The following is a 16,935-nucleotide window of genomic DNA, read 5'->3' as shown; positions in this document are numbered from 1 at the left end:
ACATCAACTCAAATAATCAAAATAAGACAACACAAACAAGGGTTTAAAATTGATTCCTGAAATTCAAATCAAACCCATAATTCAAAATCACAATTCTAAAGTGGAATTGGGGTTTTTAATTTGAAACCCTAACTCCAAAAAATAATGAGAGAGAAACTATAATTATTTGAGAGAGAAAAAGAAAACTAGAAAAAGTCAAAGATAGTGAGAGAGGGATAGCCACTAATAGTCTTAGAGCATGCTAGAGATTGTGTTGGGAGTCTTAAAAAATACTTAGATAACTAACAATCTTAGAACATGTTTGGGGTTGTGTTAGGCTTCGTTTGAATTTAAAACTCATCTTATCTCATCATTACAATTTTTTTAAATTTTTACATAAAATATAATAAATAATTTAACTTTTTCAAATTTCAAAATAACTTTCTCAAATTTTCACACAAATATAATAAATAATTCAACTTTTATTTTACTATTCACAAACCATCTTAACTCATTTATGAATCCAAACCACTCTTTAGGATTGTGTTATCGGGCTGGTTTGGGACACAAGATAAAACATAAAATTTTTATTTCATCTCATCTCATTTTACACAATTTTCAAATTTTTATATAAAATATAATAAACAATTCAACTTTTTAAATTTTAAAATAATAATAATATTAAAATATAATATTTAAAACTTTTAAATAAAACATAAAATTCTCGTATCATAAAATATAATAAAATGTAATTTTTCGAAAAGAGCAACAGAAGTTACGGAACCAAAACAAAGAAAAATTATGCTCCGGTGTGTACTACACGCAATGATAATATCAAGAACCAAAAACATCCATGCACGTGTACTACACGGAAGAGATCTTTCAATATCAAGGGCGATCCCCAAATCCAACCGGACCGTTCATCATCATCTCTCGAGTCTCTCTGATTTCTCTCTCTCTCTGTCTCTCTGCGTGCTGATTCCAGTAGAAAAGGCATCAAAGTTTTGAGCCTACGAAAGGCAGAACCACCACCACAGGTCCACAACCGCAACCACAACCCCAATCCCAACGCCAACCATTACGCTCTTTGCAATTAATTAGACATGCAACAAGGTTCTGCTCCTCCTCCATATTTTCAATATCCCAACTTCCAAAACCCTAATTCCTCCGATCCCCCTTACGCCTCCGCTCCTCCCTTCACCGCTTCCTATTCTACCTCCGATTACTCTCTTTATCCCTCCTCATACCCTCCTCCTCCTCCTTCATATTCTCATATTCCCGATCCTGTCGCCGCTCCCCCTCCTCCCTCTTACCCCCCTTCCTCTAGTCCCAATCTTCCCCCTTCAATTCCCCACCTCAACCCTCTTCCTTCCCTCCTTTCGATTCTCACCTTCCCTACCAACCACCCAATCAACAGCAGCCGCCGCAGCCGCAGCAGCAACCACCCTATTATCCACCCTTCGATCAGCTTCAGACGCCTCCTAATTATGCCCCTCCCTCAAACCCTACTCCTAACCCTTCTCCTCTTCTAAATCCGAATTCTACCTACTCCGCCGTCTACTCGGCTTCGTACAGTCATGCAAACGCTCCAACCCCTCCTGTCTATGATAACCCTTATGAGAATTCCGTGAAATACGACGCTGCCGCTCCGTATTTTGACGATGGCTACGGTGGACTCAATCGTAGCCGGTCCGATTTTGGTTCGGATTTGTACGGGAAGCGATCGGAGAGTGGACTTTCCCATTATGACAGCGATGGAGTCTATGCCTATGAGGGGCCCAAGGTGGAGCCGTATGGTGCTCGGGGCACGGCGCCCAAGTCTTCTGCTTTCGATGATTATGGGAGGTCGATCGGCTTTGGTTCTGCGAAAGATTCCTCTGCGAACACCAAGATCGTGCGAGCGGTGCCCAAGGCGGAGACGCAGCAAGACGTGAAGGGAGGGGTGCAGAAATTTCGGGTCAAATTATTGCCCGAAAGCCTTGGTCAGAGCACCATGGATGTCCTCTGCCAGGTATGAGTTTCATTACGATTCGTTTTGCGTTCAAAATCACATTCGAGCAATTGTCATATGTTTTCGTACGGAAGATTTTCTGACTCAAGTATGTCGCCGAGTCTCTCTTTTTGGACCCACATTTTTCTGCTCGTTACATTTTCTTGATTGGTTCTCATAATTGGATCACGATTTTCTCTTTCAGATTGGTTTGGATGGAATACGGATGCTTGATCCCAGTACCAGTAGGACTTTGAGAATATATCCTCTTGAGACCATTTCAAGATGCGAAGTGAGTGGGTTTATTTTGGTTGAATCTGCTTTATCCGTTACTAGTCTTTGGCTTAATAATAAGATATATGCTCTTTCCTCGCATAGGTTACCGATTCATCTACACTTGCATTTTGGTCCAAGAGTTCGGTGGACGTTGAGCCCAGACGTATCAGATTGCAATCAAATAGTTATACTACCAATACCCTTCTGGACACAGTGACTGCTGCAACTGTACAGGTTGGTGTTGTACTTGTGTCATCTCCTGCTTTATGATTATAGTGAGTTCAATCTTAGTTGGCAAAATGTGTGTGGCCGAGGTGTTTGCATTTCTTGTTGCGTTCTGGTCATCTGATACTTGACGAATGTACCCAATCAGTATTCCTAGGGGCTTGTCATTTTAGCTTTTTGTATTTGCCTTCTTTAAGGAGCATGGGCAAGAAAGGCATGCATTTCTTCCCCTTAAATGCTTTATCCTAGTTACCCCATCTTTCATTCATAAGTTACACTCAAACTATCGTGTTTTGAACCAGCATCCTCACACACCATGTTGTTTTGAGTTTTAATTGTTTCATCAACGATGTGTACTTGTGTTTTTGTTTTTCTTCTCTGCAACATTGGCTAATGTTTACATGTACTATGGCATACAATATATTGCCTTACATTTGCTTTCTGCAGCATGTTCTATTGACTTTTTATGTTCCAGTTTCTCAGATCTGACACTGAGAATAGCTGCAGTCCTTTGACTCGAGCTGTCTAGTTCATTGAGATTAAGTTGTGTCTGAATTCACAGTGTTGGACTATGTACTTCTTGAATGAAATAAGTTAAATGCTGATTTAAAGCATCAGTATATAGTATCGTTTACCTCAAATTAAACAATATCAGTTAGGGAAATTACAATTTTGGAATTAGCAAGTATTATTTGGGATTAAAAAAGTAGCAACAAAAAAAATTTGGGATTAAAAAAGTGGAATTTAATTAGTTATAGTATATATGGTTCTGATTCATTGGGCTCCCACTGTGGGGGGAGGGGGTTGTGGGGCTGTATTATGGTCATAATGTATACATTGATATACTCGCAATTCTTTGAAACTATCATTCTCATTTAGGAAATGGACGCCGCATATGGGATTATCATGATGACAAATACCAGTTCATTTACAGCATCCAGAAACTATATATATATTTTGATAAATAAGAGTAAATTTATTGATATGAATGAAATAGACATAGCTCATGTACACAATAAGTATACAAAAGAACACCTAAATACATTCTAAGATCAAGAGATTAAAGACAAGAAGTCATGCACATTGTTTCCATTAAGTACAATGGCTGAAAACCAAAGCATTAAAGTGTCTACAAAAAAATTCTGAAGCTCTGCCATTGTACACTCCCTATCTTCAAAACACCGCTCATTTTTTTCTGACCAAATACACCACATGATGCACAACGGAATCATCTTCCATACTGCTGCCACTTGAGGACAGCCTTGAATCTTCTTCCAGCACGCCCATAAATCGACCACCCTTAGAGGCATTACCCAAGTGACGTCGACTTTTCTAAAGATCTCATCCCACAACATCCTTGTTACCTCACAATGCAATAGTAAGTGGTCCATAGATTCTCCATTCTTTTTACACAAATAGGACCAATCCATCACGATGCAACCCCTCTTTCTCAAATTGTCCGTGGTCAAAATCTTCTCAAGAGCAGCAGTCCATACAAAGAAGGCCACTTTAGAAGGCACACGAGCCCTCCAAATATTCTTCCAAGGGAAATAAACATTAGCTTGTGATCTCAATAATTTGTAATTCGTCCTGACTGTACACTTCTTGCTGCCATTAGACCTCCATTGCATCTTATCCCCCTGTGCCATGGTGTTCCCTGTGGAGTATATAAATCTGAAAAAATCTGGAACAATGGGTAATTCCCAATCATGAATATCCCGATTGAAGAGGATATTCCACTGGGGAGGGCCATGAGAAGATATCCGCAAATCCGCCACAGTAGCATCCCTGTTAGCTGCAATACGATAGAGAGCTGGAAAAATTGTGTTAAGAGCGCAATCTTCACACCAAACATCATGCCAAAATCTAATTTTGGTACCCTCTCCAGCCATGAAACAGATATGACGTACAAAGCTCGTCCAACCCTTCCTAATAAATTTCCATAAGACCACACCGTCCCCCCCCCCCCCCCCCCCCCCCTTTCACTTCATTGGAACACCAACCCTCCCAAGCACTTTCGTGTCTACAATCGATAATTTCCTTTCACAACGATTCCCCTTCCAAGTGATACCTCCATAACCATTTCCCCAATAAAGCTTTATTAAAAGTCCTCAAGTTGCACACTCCTAGTCCCCCAATCGAAATTGGGGAACAAACTTTATTCCAATACACAAGATGGAATTTCTTCTCCTCCCCCACTTCCCCCCCCCCCCCCCCCCCCCCCCCCCCCAAAACACAAGAAGGCCCAAAGTAATTTCTCAATCCTGTCCGCCACCCCTGCAGGCAAAGGGAACAAGGATAAAAAATAGGTGGGAAGATTCGTTAACGTACTCTCTAGAAATGTGAGTTGACCCCCTTTCGATAACTACATCCGTTTCCAACCAGCCAACCTTTTATCTATTTTCTCCACAATCCCATCCCAAATAGCTCTAGCCTTAAAAGTCGCCCCCAACGGAATGCCCAAATATTTCATAGGCAACGAGGACACTTTACAATCCAAGAGGCTCGCCAAGCTGTTGATATTGGGCACCACACCCACCGCAACCATCTCGGACTTACTCAAATTCACCTTAAGCCCCGTCACGGCTTCAAAACATAATAAGAGTGCTCGTAGAGATTGGATTTGGCCATGATCAGCTTCACAAAAAGTAGAGTATCTTCTACAAACAAGAGATGTGAAATTAAGATAGAGCCATTAATACCTTCACCCACCGAAAATCCTGATAGAAAGCCACCTCTAACAGCCACCTTTACCATCCGCCCGAGTGCCTCCATGACTATAACAAAGAGAAAAGGCGATAGTGGATCCCCTTGCCTCAAACTGCGAGAATTGTTAAAAAAACCAGCAAGGGTGCCATTCACTAGCATCGAGAAACGGGCGGTGGAAACACAATGTTGAATCCAAGAAATCCACCTATCACCAAAGCCAGACCTCCCTAGCAAGTATATTAGAAAATCCCAAATCACGTGATCATAAGTCTTTTCCATATCGAGCTTGCATAGAATACCAGGAACTCCTTCCTGTAGCCTATGATCCAAGCACTCATTGGCAATAAGGACTGAGTCTAGGATTTTTCTCCCTCGAAAAAACGCATTTTGAGGCTTAGAAATAATGTGTTCCAATACCAGGCTTAGACAGTTAGCAAGAACCTTAGAAATGTTCTCGTATACTCACAAGGCTTATGGGACAAAACTCATCAATCGTCGTAGCCCCATGTTTCTTTGGAATAAGAGCAATGAATGTCGCATTGAGGCACTTTTCGAACTTTTTAAAGGAGTGGAACTCTCCAAAAACCTGCAATACATCACATTTTATAATATCCCAACATGCTTGAAAGAATCCCATCGAAAAGCCATCTGGACTCGGTGCTTTGTCCTTGTCCATGCTAAGAATAACCCTATAAATCTCATCTTCATCAAAAGGTCTTTCCAGCCAACTTGCACTCTGCGAATCAATAGACTCAAACAATAGATTATCAAGCTTCAGCCTCCAACAGGCCGGTTTTGTGAGGAGATTCTCGTAGTAATGCACAATATAGTTTTCTAATTTTGAGGGGGAAGTAAGCACTTGAGTACTTGAAAGAAGTGTCTCAATGTCGTTATTGCGCCTATGTGAATTAGCCACGTTATGAAAGAACTTTGTACATTTACCACCTTCTTTTAGCCAAAGGGTCCTGGATTTTTGTCGCCACGAAGTCTCCTCCATCAACAATACCCTCTCCAAATTTGTCACTACCGAACTCTTCCTCAATGATATCCTTCGAGGTGTCTCCCATCAACTCCCTCCCCTCTAACTCCTACCCTTCCTCCATAAGATTTGTCTTTTGGTTGTCAACATTGCCAAAATCTTCTAGGTTTCACTTCTTAATATCGAGCTGCAAAGCCTTAAGCTTGCTTGCAAGAATGAAACTAGGAGTGCCTGTAAATTGATAAGAAGCCCACCAATGGCGCACCTTCTCTACAAGACCATCATCTGCTAACCACGTATTTTCAGACTTAAAATACTGGCATCCCCATGAATTCCCCTGCAATCTAACAATATAGGAAAGTGGTTTGAGCATATACGGTGCAGCCTCTTCTGACACAACTTCGGAAAGTGAGCCTCCCACAAAGGCAAAACAAGAAATCTAACCAATCTCGACCAACCCCAACTATTAGACCAAGTGAACTCGCCACCAACCATGGGAAGATCCATAAGATCTAGATAAAAAATGAACTCCTCCATGGCTAGGGAGATTCGATGATTCCCCGATCGCTCACTAGAAAAGCGAGTGAAGTTGAAGTCCCCACCCATACACCACGACACCTCCCATAACCAATATAAACCCGCCAATTCCTCCCGAAACCTCTTCCTATCTTTGTCCATGTTAGGCCCATAAATGCCTACAAAAGCCCACTCCCACCCATCTACCACATTTTTAAAACGGCTATCAACCGAAAAAGTACCTACACACTGCTCTTTTGCCTCCACCACTCTTTTATCCCACATTAGGAGAATGCCACCTGATACTCCTGACGAAGCCAAATATGACCAGCCCACATATGAACACCCCCACAAACTTCGAATAATTCTTCTATCAGCGACCCGCAATTTTGTTTCTTGAAAACACACCACATCAACCTTCCACGTTCGCAATAAAGATTTAATGTGAAGGTGCTTATTGCGATCATTAAGCCCCCACACGTTCCAAGAGAGGATCTTAGGTTTCATCAGCAAAAGTGCCCCCCCTCCCTTTCAATCTATCCCTTCCACCACTTTCCTCATTTGTTTCATAATTAATAGAACATTTGAGCCTTTTAAGTTCCCAGTCTCTCTTTGTGGTGGACTTCGATCTTCTAGCTATAATGGCCACAATAAGAGCTTTGAATTGTTCTTCAAATCCTATGCAAGAGACCCCAATGCAAGCTTGCATCTCCTCAACCTTCTTAAACATCCACTCCGAGATGAACCTTTCTTTGTTGGGGCTAGGAGGGAGCATGCATATTGGGTCAGCATCCCCCCCATTGAAACAGTCCCCTTCACAAACAACCAACCGCAGATCCACACCTTCACCCCCTACAGGGAACACCTCATTTCTCATGTTGCCCCCTCCATTTTTGGGTGAGATTTCCAGTTCTAGTACACCGGTGGAAGGATCCGAAACTACATCCCATATCTGCCCAGCCTGAGAGGAGAAGCATAGGATTTGCACCCCCTTCGACTAGAACTTCACTCCTCAACGGACTAGGCATCTGAGTTATAATCACGGATGCACCGATGACCACAATCGCATGATTCTATGCAGGTTTCGAAGGTGTGGATGCGCCAGCGACCACTTCAGGATCACATAGAACATCGCAACTACAGGAGCTCTTGTCGCTGTCATTTAATAGTGTTGCTACTGTCGGTGTAGCCTCCGACAATAGATCAACATCCTTTGGTGGGATTTCTTGAGCCTTCGCCGGCGATGGTGGCTTGGACCCTGTTGCCAAAAGGCCAGCTCCCCCCTGCTCTCTCTTCCTCCAGACCGGGCCTATCTGTTGAAGGATTGAAGGCTGCCTCATGGGTTGAGGCCTAACACCTGGGCCCAGAGCCCTTTCTTTCCCCTTCAGCTGATCGACGAAGTTAAGTCCGTTGGGCCCATTGAGTCGGCTTTGATCCATAACACTTGAGCTCGTATATCCAGAGCCCTGACCCAAGCTCAGCTGCGGAACCCCCTTCCCCTTAACGCACCGTTTAACCCAGTTTATTTTATCAGTCAAAGCTCCCAATTGGTTCTCCATTTCAGACAATGCTTGAAGGAGAGTTTCCTCATTCAAACCCACAACAACCCTGCCACCCCCGTCACGGTTCTGACCACCTTTCGCAAAGGTAAAGCCCCCTAACCTTGGCATGCCTACCCTCTTTGTGCACTTTGCATCTCGAGGCCTCTCCATCTGACCTTGAAGTACCTCCCTGTACGACCGAGAATTCGACGTATGCACAGTCGTCATTGGTGGAAACAACCGCGGAGGGTCACCTTCACTTCCAACTTCCTTCAACACCTCTACTATTTTCCTCCAACCCATCCTGTCCCTATCCTCTGGAATGAAGATAAAGCTTCGGCTACCTCCCCCGTTGTACTCCACTAAGGCCATGAAAATGCCTTTGAAGTTGGAACAGCGCTGGGTGATATAACCTTTGTCCCCTTCTCAGTGAGTAGTGTTGAACTCCTTCCTCCCAGTCTTCAGACTCTCCTCCAAAGCTTTAGAACCTTCAGACTGTCGCTAGCCCCAAACTCATCTCTTTTACAACTTTCCATCCTTTCTCAGTCAGTATTACACGGCTTCCATTCTTCACCACCTCAAACAGTTTGGATTCTATCTCTATGACCTTTGAAAAACCCATCCTAAGCATACCACCCCCGAGCTCCGTTGTATAGCAATCACAGACCGCTCAACGAAAAGAACAATTGTTTTCTATCGTTGAGAAAATATGTACGGAGAGAAAGGATGACAGTGATTGGAATTATTATTCAGGGTTCTTTTCTAGTATTAATCCATATTAATCCAGAAACTATATTAGGGAGCTCCTATCTTCATTTTGAACAGTGCATAATGTGTTATTAACAGTGTTGAGCTGTTCTCATGTGAATGATGTGCAATAATGAAAGATCCCTGTGAGTTGTTACTGGTATTGTGTTTTCGAAACCTAGAAAAAGCAGATATTTGAGTGGTTACATCCAGTTCTCAAAGATTGTTTTGAAATTTTTTTCAATTCTAGATGTGCAGTTTATGATTTATGATCATCTTGTCGTAATGATGCAGATCAAGGAGATGGGTGGAAGAAGCAGACCTGTTGATTCTTTAAAGATAAATGAGCAGCTTACAGATAAGAAGAAAGGATTTGTTGATTGGATGAACATTATAAAGCCTGGAAACGAAGAAAAAGATCATTGGGTAACATTAGTTCTTACATTGTTTTCTGCAAGCTCTGGCCGTTTCTGGATAAAAAATTTAAATGTTTTGTATAAAGAGTTTTCCATTGAAAGAAGTTTTGTTTAAGCTGTTTTTTTTCTTTGTTGGTGGGCAATTAATCTCTATTTTGGGAAATATGTAATGTTTTTTTAATTAGAGTTAGTTTAACTTTTAAACATCAGTTTGCAAACTTCTTGTTCCCTTTTTTTAAGTTCTGCGATGAAATATTGTCTGAATTGAGAGATCCTAATGGATTTCCAAAATTGTTTGAATTATTGATTTCTTAGTTTCATGGCCCGTGGGTTTCTTTTACTTACACATTGACCATGGGAATGAATGTACATTGGATTCATTTTATCAGTGTCATTTATTACTATTCAGCTTGTAAATTTAATTTTGGTTATTTTTTCCTTTCTTCTCTCTTAGGTCCCTGATGAAGCCGTTTCAAAGTGTACATCATGTGGAACAGATTTTGGAGCTTTCGTGCGCAGGGTACGTTATTTATTTATTTATTTTTGCGGTTCATTAAATAAATTATGTCATTGTGCAATGTTTCTTGGTGGACTTATAGTTGCCTGCCTTGTTTCAGCATCACTGCAGAAACTGTGGAGATATTTTCTGTGACAAGTGTACCCATGGTAGAATTGCTTTAACTGTTGATGAGAATGCTCAGCCAGTTAGAGTTTGTGACCGATGCATGGTATGTGCTTTCAAAAAATGTTTACCAAGATAAATGCACCAATAACTGTTCTAGTACTTATTATTTATTTCCATTTTCTTAATAAGTTCTCTTATTCTTCTTCCTCTTCATTATGGGATAGATTTATTTTTGGGCTTCTCCTGCTTCCATTATCAATGTGCTAGTCGTAAAGCCTTTTATGCATAGTAGTATTGCTACACTAACGTAGATGAAATATACAGCACACAATGATATCTATTCTTTTTGAGAATGTGGTTTTTTGGGACATGATATTTTGATCAGTTTCTTATGGAGTTATTGGAGAAGTTTGGGGATATGCAGTCTATTTTTCATAAAACTGAAAATATTGGTGGGAGTACGAAAACACTTTTTTTTTTTAACCTCCAGCAAGAAATTATGGCAAACTTAATGGATGGGTTAGTTTGGTAGGTATAATTTTTTTTTCTTATTAGAATAATGCTTTTCTTGCACTTTTTAGGAAAGCATACCTGTTGATGTGGATAGGGCTGTAATTGGTCCGGATTTGCTATATTTTCCAGAGCGAACCGACCAGTCAGTCTAGTAATTTTGCATGGCAAAGCCTACTGGTTTATCAGGGCAATTCAGTGTTTGTGAATCACAGAGAGAGAGAGAGAGAGAGATGAATATTATTATTATTTTTTTATTTAGTTTTATTGAATCAAAGTAAATAGGCACAGCCCTAGTATACAAGAAGTATACAACTGAGAACACCTAGTTACAAGTTAGAATCTAGAAAGTGATACAAAAAAGTCATGAAAGCTGGCTCCATTGAAAACACTAGCAGAAGCCCAAAGAAATAAAGTGTGGAAAAAGTTACTTCTAAGCTCATGCTAAGAAGGCTCCCTATCTTCAAAGCTCTGGCCATTCCTTTCAAGCCAAATACACCCACGAGACAAAGGAATCATTTTCCATACATCATCAATTTGGGGGTTGCCCTGAAGACCTTTCCAACAAGCAAACAAGTCCACCACCCTCCTAAGCATCACATCGCCCATACAGGTTTGGTCTTGTGAAAGATCTCAGCCCATAACACCTTTGCCACCTCACAGTGAAGTAATAGGTGATCCATGGATTCACCACTGTTCTTGCACATGTAGTACCAGTCTATCACAATAAGTCCACGCTTTCTCAAGTTGTCCAAAGTCAATAGTTTCTCAAGAGATGCGGTCCAACCAAAGAAAGCAACTTTGGGAGGCACCTTCTCCAAATTCACTTCCAAGGAAATGGATTATGTTCTGACATGACAAAATTTAACACAGATTGACCTGCGAACTTCCGATTTCCGGTATTCATCCAAAGCATCCTGTTCTCCTCAATACTACCAATGTTCGAAGTGTGCAGCAAGCTAAAAAAGTCTGAAATAGCTCTAATTTTCCAATCCAGGGCGGCTCTAAGAAAACGAGCAATCCACTGTGAAGATCCACGAGAGCTGTCCGAAAGATCCAACATTGCCTTATAGTAACCATGATATATTATATAAAGAATGTTTTAAAAATATAGTTTTATATTCTGATTGTATTTGGGGTGGAAAAACCAAATCTTGAAACCAACCGAAAAAATAACAAAATATTAAAGATATGAACCAAAATCGACCAGTGTAAGTAAAAAACCTTACTGGACCGTGTAAAATTGGTCAGTTCAGTCTGCCGGGGTTTCTAAACAGCCCTAGATGTGGAATTCATAGTATGTACAGTATTGCTCATATTACCATTCAGACATGCAATAACATAAAGCCTCTTATACTGTTCAGTCGATGTATTCTTACTCAATACACATCAACCCAAATAAGTTTCGACTGTTGTGAGTAATGAGTATCATTGCTGAGGATATGGCTCTTAAGGACAACGTTATTGTTCTAATTTGTCCATCTGCCCCTCGTTTCTTCAGCTAAAGTAATGGTATTCACTCTTTCACCTCTTCCAGAAGCAGCAGCTGTTGATCTCTATTAGCTAGTTAGCTAGCCACTCTTGCCACACATTCATCTAGGGCAGCTTGTCCGTTTGTTGGCTAGTGTCATTGGTCTTCAGCTTTAGGATTAGAACTAGCAGCTAAATTGCTTTCATTTTTAGGGGGAACAGAAGTGAGCATAAGGAATTCCGACCACTATTGGTAGTGCACCCACTGGGGGGATGTCCCATGTCACCAGCTCTGCTGTTAGTACAATATAGTCCTTGTTTTAGTGAAGCTTCTAGAATGCTATTCATTTTGCATTAAGGAACTTTTCCAGAGTTTTCAGCCACTTAAGGTGAGAATGCATCCACAAACTGTATTAGACTTGTAAGAGTGCTCAGTGTCGGTGAATTATTTGTAGGCGTCAATTAACCAATTTCACTAGCAGATCACACAAAGTGTAACATAAAATTAAAATAATTAATAAAGTTGTATAGTTGATCTTGAGTGTCTATGCAGCCATCAATAAGGAAACGCCTTTATACTGTCTCTTTCTCTCTCCTTTTTAATCTGGTAAAGCAATGAAGTGTAAAATATCTCTCGAGTTACATAACCAGGTAGTAGCTGCATAAGGCAATGTCGGTTTGATTTGAGTAGTTGCTTGAATTTCTTTTGCTTTTTTGTGCAAAAAAAGGGGCAGTAAGGTTATGAATTCCCAAGCCCCCTACAGAAATCGAAAGACAAATCTTTTCCGTACTTACCAAGTGAAATTTCCATCTACTGTGGCTGAGCACATTAAGAAAATACAATGAGATTTCCTTTGGGGCAGTTTAGGAGAAAAGAAGAATCATTCTCACAAAACAATACAGTATCATCTGCATACTAAAGATGAGATATGCTCATAACCTTGATGTTACTAGCTCCTACAGTGAAACCTGAAATGAAATTCCCATCAACCAAAGTTGTTAACGTTTTGCTGAGAGGTTCCAGGAGAGCTGCTAAAGAATCTAGGAGTACCATTTATTTATCAAAAGCAGTACCATTTATTAGAGTAGAAAAACTCACTAGAAATTCAAATTGCAATCCAAGATTGCAATTTTCTCCCAAATCCACATCTTTGTAAAAGATATGATAGGAAGTCCCAATCATATTCCTTCTCGATCTCCGCCTTGCATAGCACCTCAGACACTCCAGATTTAAGCCTACTATCCACACGCTTATTGGTAATAAGAACAGAGTCTAAAATCCATCTCACTCTAACCAAAACATTTAGGCCTATGGAAGAATATTAGGAAATGTTGGGGGAAGTTCTCTAGGGGGATGCTTGGGGAATGAGAGGAGGTAAGAATTTTGTGAATGTTGGTATTGAGATAGTTTGTGTTAAGTATTTTTTGAGTTATGGGAAATGAGAGAAAAAATTGAATAAAAAATATTATAAAGTTAAAATATTGTTAGAATATAATTTTTAAAATTATCTTTATTTTGGGATTTGAAAAAATTGAATTGTTTTTTATTTTTTGTTTGAAAATTTGGGAAGAAAATAAGATGAAATAAGATTAGATGAAATGGGATGTGATGAAAATGATTTCCAAACATGCCCTAAATATATCAGATTGAGGTAAGTTATAGGATTCAATTTTGGTGAAATCTATGGTGTGGAGATATGGTCCTCAAGGAAGACTGCTCTGCTGTGTATGATTTGGCCCGCATTAAGGATGCTTCTTTGGCAGATAATCTGGAGATGTCAGGTATTGATATTCACTGGAGCATTCTGCTTCATCAGAGTGGCACAAGATTGGGAGCAATGCTTTCAGTGAGTTCTTTAATATGTTATATTTCACTAGAATAATAAGAGGAGGTGAAGACAAGATTTGTTGGGCTCCATCCAAGAGGGGACTATTCAACGTACGTTCTTTCTGTAATATTATTCGTTCTCATGTTTACCATCCATTTCGATGGAAGTGCATTTGGCGAACAAAGGCACCATTGAGAGCAGCAGCTTTTGCTTGGATGGCCCTTGGGAAGATTCCCACAACGGATAATTTAAGAGAGAGACATGTCGTTGTCTTAGACTGGTGTTGTATGTGCCAAAGAAATGGGGAGTGGGTTGATTGTCTTCTTCTTCATTGTGATATTGCAAGCACACCGTGGCCAGATTTCTTCAGGCAAGTGGGATTGGCTTAAGTCATGCCTAAAAGTATTGCAGAGTTTTATTTTTTGTTCTTGGAGAAGACTAGGTGGTAGCCCACAAATTGCTGCAACAAGGAAGATGGCTCATATTTGTCTCATATAATATATCTGGAATGAAAGAAATAAAAAACAGGATTGTGAGTGGACGACAGAAGATCGAAAGAATTTCTTTATCAACACCCTTTTCCTTTGGATTGTATCTTTTGACTTTAATGGACTTGACCTACATGAATTTCTAGTATCTTTTTCATGTTCTAGATAGGTGTATCTTCTGTATGCAACTTGTATACATGAGTTATCCCTTTTGTGCCTACAATAAAGTTCTATCAATAAAGTTCTATTACTTGTTAAAAAAAACTCGGTTTCTCTCACACAAAAGGTTTGAGCAATAAAAATTCATTTTATGATGTATTTGTGGTGTTTGCTAATTTCTAGTCATGCAAACTATGATGGCCTTTGTGCATTAACGATACTGGTTCTGACAGTGTCCTTATTCTTTACAGGCTGAAGTGACTCAGAGGCTGAGTAATGCCAAGGAAGCTGCTAGTAAACCTGTAGCAGTGCAGAGTCATGAGGATCTTGCCAAAAAGCTTCAGGTAAGTTGTGCTATGCTGTTGTTATCTTTGCTATTTTCAATGATCCTTAAAACTGTTTTTGTGAATTTGGATGATTATGTTTGCAATTTTGAGAACTAGTTAAGTGGGTTACAGTTTTCAGTTATATTTGTATGTAAATTGGTATGTGCACGAATTCATTTGTGATTGTTTTTATTTATTTTATTTTTTGTAATTGTATGTAACAGGAGGAGATGGAAAGGAATCGAAGGGCATCATCAGGTATCTTCTGTTATAGGAGTTATTGTTCTTGTTATATAATTGTTATTACAAACTATGTAGCGGATTATTTATTCCAGTTGGCTTGGTCTGGCCAATGTGGGAAATATGTTGTTTTGGTTATATCTTGACTTTGACAAATATGGCTTGGGATTTGATCAATGAGTCGAGCGAAATGCCAATCTCTCTCTGTTTTTTTTTTTTTTTTCCTCTTCCTTACAATTGGGGGTGGGGGGTTTCGAACCCAGATTTGATTTTTCATTTGGAGAACCAGGCTGAATGCCATCAGGCTCTTGGCTGAAATGCCAATCTTTTAATTTGAAGGGAAATTATATATGATGTTCTCATTGGAATGGTTTGCCTTTGACAGGCTCTAAGTCTGATGGATCTGGGAGGCGGTTGAAGGAAGTTGCATGTCCAATCTGCACTGTCCATTTGCAGGTCAGAATATTTTAACCTATTAGGGACCCCCCCCCTCCCTTATTAAATACAGATTTCTACTATAACATCATTGTGGATCGTTGCAGGTCCAAGTTCCCAGCTCGGGTTCTGAGACCATTGAGTGTGGGGTTTGCCAGCATCCATTCCTTGTGAGTGCCCATTGATACCACGTACTTCAATGAGAAAGTGCTCAAGTTGGATACTATATATATATATATATATATATATGTGGTTCAAATTATTTTAGTGGTGGAGATATTGTTGATTAATAATTTGGATTACCATATGCGTATTTTATACCTGCCACCCCCCCTCTTTCCGTCTGGTTTTATACTCTGCTGTTTTCACCGCGATGGTGTGCATTTTTTTTTTTTTTTTCCTTTGTAAGCTACATCAAGTGGGTCATGGCCGTATGTATGTAAGCAACAGTTAATCTTCACGAGTACATGTAGGGAAACGCTTGACGGATGTGGTGGTTTTTCTTGTTTTACACCAACCTATCTTGTAATGACGCACCAGGAATACCTTCATTTCAAATTGAGTCCATCTTTCGTCAGGAGCTTAGTTCTACATCATTTAGTGGTTAAGGAAGTGATTTTAAGTGTATTTGTGTATTTGTGTATTTTTTTTTATTTTTTAAATATATTTAAATATGTTAAAAAAATGTGAAAAGAAAAAAAAAAAAAAAAAATTTTACGCTAGGCATACCGACCGGCGGTCAAAATGGGGCGGCATGGTAGCCGCCCCCCTTCTAAAAATGATGAGAATCATACCCAAACAAGGGTATGAAAAGCATCCTCCTTGTCCGTGAGTTTCCTCCAGGAAATCCAAACAGCAAAATGAAAATCAAAACGCAACCAGATGAGATCTTAGCCTATGCAAATCTCAAAAAAAAGAAAAAAAAAAAAAAGAAAGGAATCCAGAATTTTCTATTCAAACTTACCCTCTGCGTTTTTCACTTCATCCTTCATCCCCTAATCCATTGTTGCAAGACTTCCAAGGAAAAAGGCATTGACCCGACTTTACCATTTCTAAACAAGTGCTGGTGCGGCTTCAGAAATTGTAAATCCACAAGAACCTAAATTCTTCGACGCCTATAACAAATTTTCCAAATCAAAAGGCACTTATTTTCTATCAACCTAGTGACTCAAGATAAGGATGAAACCTATAAAACTAAATAGATTGGAATGCTGCACTTCCTTTCAATCAAAACCCCAACTCTCTTCACATATGGCCTAGTTGATGATCTGATCCGACAATAATCTATTAATGTGATTTTTTTATAGACTTTCATTGAGGTTTGAGCCTAAAATTTTGTTTTGGCTCTTGTCCTACCTGACCCGCTGAAGAATTACTATATATTGCATTAAACATTGTACGAACATCATACTGTAGCAGTGTATATGACTATCATCTGAAATAAAATTCCCTGTAGCTACGTGGAAGTAGGTACA

General features: G+C 39.8%; 1 protein-coding gene across 1 annotated transcript; it reads left to right on the top strand.

The window, feature by feature from the left end:
* Nucleotides 1-886: 886 nt before the first annotated feature.
* Nucleotides 887-16,027, top strand: LOC121246220 (protein FREE1). Its single transcript, XM_041144293.1, is given in 11 exon segments — nucleotides 887-1,311; nucleotides 1,314-1,990; nucleotides 2,175-2,261; nucleotides 2,348-2,479; nucleotides 9,257-9,388; nucleotides 9,833-9,898; nucleotides 9,996-10,106; nucleotides 14,711-14,803; nucleotides 15,010-15,043; nucleotides 15,411-15,481; nucleotides 15,568-16,027. Coding segments are annotated over 11 exon segments (1,710 nt in total). The 5' UTR covers nucleotides 887-1,082; the 3' UTR covers nucleotides 15,646-16,027.
* The last annotated feature ends 908 nt before the right edge of the window (nucleotides 16,028-16,935 follow it).

Source organism: Juglans microcarpa x Juglans regia, chromosome 1S (genome assembly GCF_004785595.1).
Source record: "Juglans microcarpa x Juglans regia isolate MS1-56 chromosome 1S, Jm3101_v1.0, whole genome shotgun sequence".
In the NCBI taxonomy this organism is placed as follows: domain Eukaryota; kingdom Viridiplantae; phylum Streptophyta; class Magnoliopsida; order Fagales; family Juglandaceae; genus Juglans; species Juglans microcarpa x Juglans regia.
The sequence above is the reverse complement of the archived record's forward strand: the minus strand, read 5'-3'. Positions and strand labels throughout refer to the sequence as shown.